The following is a 9,867-nucleotide window of genomic DNA, read 5'->3' as shown; positions in this document are numbered from 1 at the left end:
AATGAAAGGAACTAATAGTAAATAATAATAATGAAAAATTTAAAAATCAAGCTTCTTCATGCTCGGACTGAGTGGGTGTGGGTAAACTGCTCCTCCCGAAAGGTACTAACAATAGGGAATTGTTCAGATAAATGGGAAAACCATTAGGATTCTATTAGTTGGGAGTCTGTGCCTGATGCATAGAGGGCTTGAAGTTGGTTATTTTGTTAAACAGTCTATGTGTACAGTAAGCTAAGGATATGAACACTGATTCAATATTTCTGTATATATAGAGTTAGAGTTAAGGTATCACATTAGGTAAGGTGTTACCATTAGCATTTCATTACCATTAGCTTAGTAATGAAGACGTTGGTGGCTAATGCCACATTAGACAATAAAAAAAAAAACAACCATCTACAACAAAAACCTCAGGAATATAATGGCTCTGAAAGACGGCCTGTTGAAGTGATTGTGACAAACTGTTCAGCTTGTTGAAATCAGTGAGTGAGTTTATTTTTGTAATATTCATTTCTGTATATCCGAGTTAGTGTCGCAGACCGGATTTGTAATGGTGTTCAGATGTTAATACCGGGTTATTTATTGGTTCTGCATGTGTAAAGGGATCCTCTGCTCTTCCTCTACCCAGCTGTGGAGGTGTTGGTTCTGTAACTTGGTGTATTTTCCCCAGACTCTAACAGCCTCCTGCAAATCTGCTATTTCCCTGCCATGACAGATGTCTCTTGCATGTGCTTGTCTGTAAATAGCAAATAAAGTCAGTGGTGCACAATATGTGTGTCGGGCTATTTTTACATGATGTAAAATATCACTGAAATGTCCTTTTGCTGTATAAGCTCTTGTTTGAAGTTGCCTTATAGATGTTTTAAGGTAGACCATTTAATTATTCTGCATTAATTTAATGCAATTTGACTAGTCTTACTAGTCTTTCTAAACTAATAACTTCACGTGCATATTCATTATCAATATTAATGTAATTTATGAAAACTACACATGGAAAAACAGTACAAAACAGCTGTAAGTAATGGTAATATTATACAACAACTGTGTATACCAACAGTCAAGATTTTGTATTTGTACTTACCCTACGCATGGATCTCTTCTAAACACGACAGACATCAACACAAACACAGAATGACACTTTTTTTTTCTAAATAAAAATATTTTGGTTTAATATTCTACTTCTGTTCCATAAAGATGCAGGTAATTTCTTTCTCAATTGTTCAGTTTTTAAAACGAATAAGAGTAATAGTAATAAGATGAAATGTTACATATTGCATCCAACATTTTTAAATCAGTATTGTCAATCTTTTTTTCTCCTTACAAAGATCAAAATCCAAAACATTACTGGGCAATAAATTATCTTTATTTTTTGCTTTGTATTTTTTTTTTTCTAAAAGTAAAATCTTGACAAAAAATGTCAGCCAGGTTGCTTTCAGGCATACTAGATAAATAATCCTAATAACCACAATCTTATTTGTCAGGACAATAATAAATCTTCTTTTGGAAATAATGTAGTGCTTTTTATTAAAAAAAGAAAATATAAAACAAAAAAAAAGTAAAAACAGACAGCATCGTTGCAACCGTAGAATTATAATTACAAACTTTGAACCAGAATTGAATAAAACTGGACGAACCGTACAAACACAATGTCTGCCAGTCTATCCGTTTACAATGTTAGCAACTCGTGATTGTCTAAAAAAAAAACAAAAAACAAATCACACAAAACACAGAAATACAAGCATCGCATGTACAACTGATTTCACAAAAAATTGGAACTTTTTTTTTCCATTAAAAAAGATCAATCAATCAGGAACATGATATTTAGCTGACAGTTATGTTTCGTTTCGTTTCTCTGTCACCTTTGAAAATATTACATTTTCATGTTGGGTTTTTTTTTTTTTTTTAGTGTTCAACACTGTGCAGCAAAACTGAGAAACTTCAGTTATCTTTCAAAAGTAATAATAATAATAATTACAGTGACAACAATCATCGTGTCATTGCCACCAATTTGTCCCAATGTCTTCTAAGAAGCCAGGCAGACAATTCTCTTCTCCTCTCCGTCTCTCTCAGGATCAAGGTTTACTTAACATATATACGTAACAAAAAAAAAAATTATTTTGATTTCCTCTGTCATTCACTGCTGAAAGTTCCAAGCTTATGTATAACGACAATAAGAATAACAGCAGTAATAATAATAATAACAATAATATTTAATACATGTTGGGCTTCATGGGCTGGGTCCTATACAATACAATGAAAATCCATTATCAAGATATTGCTTTTTGAGACTGCTCACATAATTCCAGTCTATATACAACTTGGCACTGTACAACTTTCTGTCAGTTTCTAAATCTGTCTTTCTGTGACGGTCCCTTCCCACTGGGATGTCTCTGTCTAGTAGGTCACTGTCCCGTCTTAGGTCATACTGTTAAAAATCTCATCACAATATTTAAAAACATTCTCCATGGCAACCAGACACACAATTTTCAAACAAACCCATGAGATCAACACTGCCCCCCACCCCCACCACCCCGGAAAATACACAGAAAATATGAGCAATAGGTCAAATACTATGTTCTTTTCAACATTGATTTTTTTTATGCTTTTCCATTAACAGTTGAGTTGCTGTCAAGCCCTTTTATTTTGCAGAATTCTGGGAATTCTCAAACTTACACAGACCAGTCTGGACTCTGGACAAGTCCTAAGGCGTGACAGTGAGCAGAGCTGGCACTTTAAAGAGCCTTCAGACACCTGACTGCTTGTCTAATTGACTGAGGCTTGTTGGTGACAAGGTCGCAAACTGCCACATAACCGCCCCGCAAAGTACAAGCTTTGGTTCTTCTGACAACTGACCGCGCGCTCGAGCTCTCAGGCTTCACTGATCAATCTTTTCAAGAACAAATTACGTCTACGATGTCATTAAACTGCAGACTGCCACTGCGTGCTGCCTGCTTCTCCTGTGTCCGCCACCTCTGCCATCCTCGCTCGGTGACACTGTGTCTCGCTGTGTCTACTCTACACCTGTCTGTCCCTGTCTGTCCCTCGCATTCTGCGTTTCAGTCAGGTTCCTTATCTCACGCGGCTAGGTGACAAAGTGTCAGCCGCTTGTGGGTCGCCGTGGGTACAGACAGCCCTCCAGCCAACCCTCGTAGCTGGAGCGTCCACGCTTCGTTAGTGTGTCCACCGTTATCAGTCGCTTTTCTCCCAGCGTTCTTCTCCTCGCTGGTTTAGTGTGTCTGCTTTACTGTGTCTGAATGTCCGTTTTGTTTCAAGTCTTAAGCGAGTCCCTCTTTTCCTGACAGGGGCGGCGGTTCATTTTTAAATGTTGGTGATCCTTCGCCTCGTCAAATCGCACAACGCTTCACCTCCACCTCCTGGTGCCCACCCCCCAAAACCCACCCCCAACCCCCAACCGTTTCTTTCTCCACCAGCTTGCACAGTTCCCCTCCCACAGTGTCCACGGTGTCCCCCTGTCTGTCCCCCCGAGAGACGGGAGAGGAGGACAGACCCGGGAGGGCGGGACATGAAGGAGAGGAGAGGCACCTCCCCCGCTCTGCCGCACTCTGTCTCTCCACCCTCTGACTCCCTCCTTCCTCTCATTCCCCCTGTCTTCCCCGGGGCGTGACCGAGGGGGAGTGTGGCTGCCGTCTGCGGCTGGTCTCATCACTTCCTGCCGAAGTCGCCCAATCCCAGCGTCCGTCTGCGCAGCCGGCGCCCGGACCCCTCCTCCAGGAGGTAGGTCACATCGATGACTGAAAGACAGAGGCAGAGACACGGTAATATTACATTCCTAACCATGGTCCTTCCTCACTGCCAGCTGCTGGTGTATGTGTGGACTGTGCTTTGCTCCTTACATTACATTACATTATCGTCATTTAGCAGAAGCTCTTATCCAGACTTACCTAGGTTACAATTTTCACATGATAGTAAATATCCAACTGTATAAATTGATGAAGCAATTGTGGGTTAAGTACCCTTGCCCAAGGGTACAACAGCAGTGCCGCAGTGAGGGAACCAGTAACCTTTCGGTTACAAGCCCTGCTCCTTACCACTATGCTATACTGCCATCCTCCTTATGCTTGCCAGCAATAAATAAATAACTGTTTAAGATATGGGACAGAGTATCAGACACAACACTAAATTTCACTACTTTTGTGCTGACAATCAGATATGCCACACATGCACTTTGGTATTTAAGTGCAAAATACTACTTCTAGTGGTGTAATCCACAAGTTAACTTGTCATTATTTGCATAAGACAAATAAATGCACACAATTTAGAAAAAGAAGAAAAGTGTCATCATCTGTATTTTGCAGATTTTACAGAGAAACCCATCTTTAGCCTTTTCATATTTTGTTGAGGGAAAAAAACACAAGAACACACAAAAGCCCTCCAGGATCAAGCTGTGAATTCCTTGCTAGTCATGGCCATCGGATTACTATGGCACTCTGCCGGGGGAAACAACGTTTAAGAGTGGAAATGAAGAGTGATGCTGCGTGTGAGCGGCTGCAGTGGGGAGGCCGCGGGGCTCACCGTTCTTGCTGGGCACTCGGTGCAGGAGGCTCAGCAGTATCTTGTTCAGGCGCTCCCTCTGTGCCTCCCTCCTCTCCGGCTCCGAGTGCTGGAGGGAGGGGGCGGGCGACTCCAGGGCCTCGGCCCGCTCCGCCGAGCCTTCCTCCATCTCCCCCTCCTCCTCCTCCTCGTCCTCCTCCTCCCGCTCCGCCCCCCGGTCCTGCGGGGGCTGGGTCAGAGGGGGTGGGGTCGGGTGGGCCGGGACGGGCGGGGGTTCCCCCTGGGCCGCATCCAGGTCGCCCTCGGCGGCTCCCTCCTCGGTGTCGGGCCGGGACCCGCCGCCCCCGTCGCACACCCGCGGGTCGCCCGGCGACGTCTCGTCCTCGCAGCCCCCGCCGTCCTTCCCCCTCAGCTTGGGCCGCTCGCTCTTCCAGGACGAGCGTCCCCCGTTCCTCTTGTAGTTGTCTGGCACATAGTGAGGCTGGGGGAGAAGCACACTCATTCACTCACTTCTATCACACAAGACTTTGGGACGCAAGCAGTGCCATTTAAAGAACTGTGCACAAACTGCCTAAAATGTGTACTGAATTATTATTATTACTATTATTATTATTATTACTATTATCGTTTCATTTCTTATCAGGACAAACTTCCAGCACAATAGAACATAAGTGTATCCATTCAAGCTGAATGAATAACAGTGTCAGACCAGTGAGCGTGAGCATAACACTCTTCAAGCCCTACCACAAGTTAACTTGTGCAACCTGACTAGACAAGGAAACACAAGACAAGTACACTACGATACGTAAGTCACTAGATCACAGAATCCAAAACACACTGCGATACTACAGGTAAAATAAAACAACAAGCACTAAAAGTAGGAGGTGTTAAGGGGCAGGGATTGAGGTGGAACCAAGATGCAGTTTGAAGAGGTGGGTCTACAGTCTGTGTGGTTGTATTACTCTATATAGGAATAACTTGGCTAGCTAACTAACATGGCTCCACTTCATGCCGTGTGACATTCACAGCTTGTGCCTTCTGACAGACACCTCCCCTCACCGAGAAGTCCCTTTTGGGGGCCAGCTTCTTGGGAAAGTGGTTGAAGGCGTAGGGCTTGGTGCAGACGGGGTAGCGGTTGCGGTGGATCTTGTAGAAGAGGTGGGCCGACTTGTCCAGGCGGTAGTCGCAGATGTACACGTCCTGCTCCTTCACGCCCTTCGGGCGGCCTGGGGAAGGAGGGGCGAGGAGTCAGACACGTCTCTGTCAGTGGCCGTTTTACACCGCGCCTCACAGATGTGTTCACGGCTCTGAAGATAATACGGACCGCATTCATAACAGGTTGGATAAGAGACACAGCAGGAGAGTGCAGATCTCACCGTTATAGCAGGTGTCAAGATTGTTTCTTCACTCATCCAGGCTTAATTACATTTTTGCCTCAATTATTCAGTGAGTTTTGCAGTGTACATTGTTACAGCTTGAATACTAATAAGTTTAACAACCTACTTATCTGTAAGCTTAGGTTGTTTTATTTTTACACTGAACTGCGTTAGATAACAGTCAGCTATACAGCTAGCTTGATTCCCTAAGAAGTGGCGGTAATCAGAGCATGTGAAGCTGGTTTAGCTGAAGGTTAAACCAAACCTTGAAAACTAGTTCATTTTATTATATATCTAACAAAACTTCAGAAATACAGCTAACTACCTAACTATACATGTACAGGTATTTGGTCTCACCCTTGCAGTAGGTGTAGAGATATATGTGCATGTGGATGGTCTCACCCTTGCAGTAGGTGTAGAGGTGTATGTGCGTGTAGATGGTCTCACCCTTGCAGTAGGTGTAGAGGTATATGTGCGTGTGGATGGTCTCACCCTTGCGGTAGGTGTAGAGGTATATGTGCGTGTGGATGGTCTCACCCTTGCGGTAGGTGTAGACGTATATGTGCGTGTGGATGGTCTCACCCTTGCGGTAGGTGTAGAGGTGTATGTGCGTGTGGATGGTCTCACCCTTGCAGTAGGTGTAGAGGTGTATGTGCGTGTGGATGGTCTCACCCTTGCAGTAGGTGTAGAGGTCCAGCACGCAGCAGGTTCCCACCACAGCCTCCAGAGGGATGATCTCGTAGAGCGGCACACGGAACAGCTCGTTGTGGTAGAAGCGGCGCGAGGGAGAGTGGTGGGTCTCGTGGGGGCGGAAATAGTGATGGCCAAACGCAAACCTCTCACCTCTACGGGGCGCAGAAAGAGATCGGGCAGAGAGAGGAGGTAGAAACAGAGTCACAAGCTGAAATCATGCGCTTCTATAGTCCTATATTTCTATATTTCTTCAATTTAAAATATGCACCTGGATCTTACTCTAGCAGCTAGAATTTGTCCAAGTCCAAATTTGTTTCTTTGTGCTACGCTCCACCCCTACCCCCTCCCTTACTTCTCATTCTTCCACAGCTTCTCGATTCGGAAGATGTCCAGCTTGTCTCTGTTGATGTGGGACAGGAGACGGTACGATTGTCTGACTGGCTGGCCGTCCGGGGTGCGTCGGCTGTCCCGCATCAAGTACACGGAGTCACCTGCACAGATCACACAGAGATCCGACAGAGTCATCTCACAGAGGCACTGTGGATAAAAGCAAATCCGGGCATCTGCAGAGGCATCTTACAGCGATAAACACAGATCGCTCTGCACACCCATAGCTGGCAGTTAGGTGAGTGTCACACACCAAGTGATAGAGAAATGCACATAAAGCAAGTGTGAGAAACAGAAACCACAATCATCAAAACAACCAAATGAACTAACAATATCAACATTACATACATTACACTGTTGGCATGGAGCAAACAATCTTATACATAGGTTACAACTTTTTACGTTATCCATTTATACAGCTTGGATATTTACTGAGACAATTCTGGATTAAATGCCTTGCCTGAGGCCAAGGGTACAACAGCAGTGCTCCAATGGGGAATCAAACCAGCAACCTTTCGGTTATAAGTCCTGCTCCTTCTCAGTATGCATAAAATTTACGAACATAACATTTACGGACTTACAGACACACTCAGTATCGTGTGGTGGTAACACAGCCAAGGTGACCTTAGGTACCTGGAGCACAGTACTTAACCTTAATGCTTTAATGCCTTTGGTAAATACCCTCTTGCATAAAGGGACAATCACAAATTATAATGACAAAATAAGTATAAATTTTGCAGGAATAATAAGGATAGGTTATACAGGCCATTGTTATCTCCTAAAGACACACCTGTCTGAGCAATACCTCCACACTCCACTGCTCAGCCATTCCTCAGTTCATGGCTCACTGAACGCCCTAACCATCTTTCACCCTGCCATGCCCCCCCCCCCCAACATATTACCCGTCTTTTGATCTGTGCTGCACACAGTTCCTTGCATCTGATAAAACTGTATTTTCAGTGTGAAATGAGTAATGTGTTGCTGCTGCATCCTAATCAGGCCCGGCGCTATGGGGGTGCTTAGGGGTGCATTATACCCCCGGATGGATCTTGGTGCATCCCTAGTTGTCTCCTTACATCCCGATGTCTACACAGTATTTACGATTTTTTCGTGCACCCCCGTGGACTGCAGCTGCACCCCTCTGTATTTTCTCCTGGTGCTGAGCCTGGTCCTAGTGTTTTACTTCTCACCCCGTCCCATCTGCTTTAATACTGTGTCTGTTGTAAGTATCCCTTTGCGTCGTAAATCGCTGAGAGGCTGAAGGGTGACCTTGGTGCAGCAGCAGGTCGTCCCGGAGCAGGCAGATGTAGTAGATGGAGCCGGACTGGGCGTAACTGGGCTGCGGGATCATGGGCACCTCCTGCAGCAGGAGACAGGAAACGCATCAGGAGACAGGAAAGGCATCACGAGACAGGAAACGCATCACGAGACAGGAAACGCATCACGAGACGGGATATGCTGCATCGGGAGTCATGAAAAGAAGGGCTGGCACAAAAAAAAAAAAAACACCTCAGTGCTTGTCACATCTACTCTACCCGATGACTTTTTCCAGAATCCATTACCTTTACATTATAGTTATCTCAGTGGAAACAAAAAATTGATCTGAAGGTCCTGCTCTCTTTACATGATCTGAAGCTCTTCTTTACATGAATAACAATTTCAAAACTTCAAGTGTTTCAATCAGCTGAAGTGAGGCAATCAGTCCTTAAAGTCACGTTTCCATTGGCCTGCTTTAGCTGAAAGCCCACGCCAGAAGAGCGTCCACAGCCAATTGACCCAAGCTGACAGTATGCTGGCCATTCCCGATTTAACAGTGGGCAGGCCCAGAGTCCAGGCACATCGCTGCCCACAGTATACCCAGAATGCTTTTTTCTGACAGGAGCCTGACAGGAGCCCTTGAGCATATGGGTTAAGCATGCAGCTACAGCATGCCACTGGTGACCAGCGGGTAAAAAGGGCAGAAGGAGAGGAGGAAACACCCACCCTGTCCACAGGCCGGGGGTCACATCTCTCACACAGGTAGTGCTCCACCTCGGCCTCCAACCGCATGCAGTCACAGTGCTGCCACACCTGTGGGGGGCAGAGAGAAGGGGGACGTGTCCTGTCACCCGCACCCCTAAAACCCCTGTTCCCGCTCCCCACAGCGAGTTCAGCAGCTTCCCCCTTCCTGCACAGACCCTTCACGGCTCACGCGCACCTCTGCCCGGGTTCCCCTAGGTCCCATTACGTTTATGTAACTGCAAATGCAGCTCACATGAGTGAGGAGGAGTGTCAGGCTATGCTAGCATACACAGTGCTGACAGTGCAACCTTCGAGACAAGCAGGAACCTCACATGTTCACATTTACACACAAATCACTGGTTAGCAAAATGAATACAACAGACAGCTTCCTTGTAAAAACATTTGGAAAAACAGTCATTTTAAATGAGCACGAACACTATCAGTCCACATTTTCTCCCCTTCAAAATGAAATAACCCCATACTGCTCAGCTGTTTTGCTCCCTCTCCCTCCCTCCCCCTCTCTCCCTCTCCACCTCACCATGCATTTCTCGCACTGGATCATCAGGCCCTCGTCCTTGTACATCCCGCAGATGCAGCGGATGACGTCATCGTCCTTGTCGTGAGACCCCGGCCCGCCCCCGTGGTGGGCGTGGTCCCGCTCCAGCGAATCGGAGCTGTCGGCCTCGCTGGCCGTCTCGCCCACGATCTCGTCGATCTGGACGGCGGCCTCGTGCCGCGCCCCGTAGTAGGCCTTGCGCAGCCGGCAGACGTCGCGGCCTACGGAGGACTTGCGGCCGTAGAATTTCTGCATCCGTGAAGAGGCGAAGCAAGGGCGGAACAAAGGGTGATTTAGGATGCATTTAATACAGCAGCCTTGGACCAGACGCAATGGCTTGCCTAT

At 46.1% G+C, this 9,867-nt stretch overlaps 1 protein-coding gene across 1 annotated transcript in view; it reads right to left on the bottom strand.

The window, feature by feature from the left end:
- Positions 1 to 3,546: 3,546 nt before the first annotated feature.
- Positions 3,547 to 9,867, bottom strand: part of ash1l (ash1 (absent, small, or homeotic)-like (Drosophila)) — a 34,018-nt gene continuing 27,697 nt past the window's right edge. Inside the window, exons 19-26 of the mRNA XM_036555110.1 lie at positions 9,505 to 9,771; positions 8,949 to 9,035; positions 8,235 to 8,325; positions 6,931 to 7,069; positions 6,558 to 6,730; positions 5,569 to 5,735; positions 4,531 to 4,990; positions 3,547 to 3,749 (exon numbers count right to left, since the gene is read on the bottom strand). Of these exons, the coding sequence (XP_036411003.1) occupies positions 3,661 to 3,749; positions 4,531 to 4,990; positions 5,569 to 5,735; positions 6,558 to 6,730; positions 6,931 to 7,069; positions 8,235 to 8,325; positions 8,949 to 9,035; positions 9,505 to 9,771 (1,473 nt within the window). The 3' untranslated portion in view covers positions 3,547 to 3,660. The remainder of the gene's footprint in view (positions 3,750 to 4,530; positions 4,991 to 5,568; positions 5,736 to 6,557; positions 6,731 to 6,930; positions 7,070 to 8,234; positions 8,326 to 8,948; positions 9,036 to 9,504; positions 9,772 to 9,867) is intronic.

This window comes from Megalops cyprinoides, chromosome 21 (genome assembly GCF_013368585.1).
Source record: "Megalops cyprinoides isolate fMegCyp1 chromosome 21, fMegCyp1.pri, whole genome shotgun sequence".
NCBI classification, from domain to species: Eukaryota; Metazoa; Chordata; class Actinopteri; order Elopiformes; family Megalopidae; genus Megalops; species Megalops cyprinoides.
This window is presented reverse-complemented; position numbering and strand designations above follow the sequence as displayed.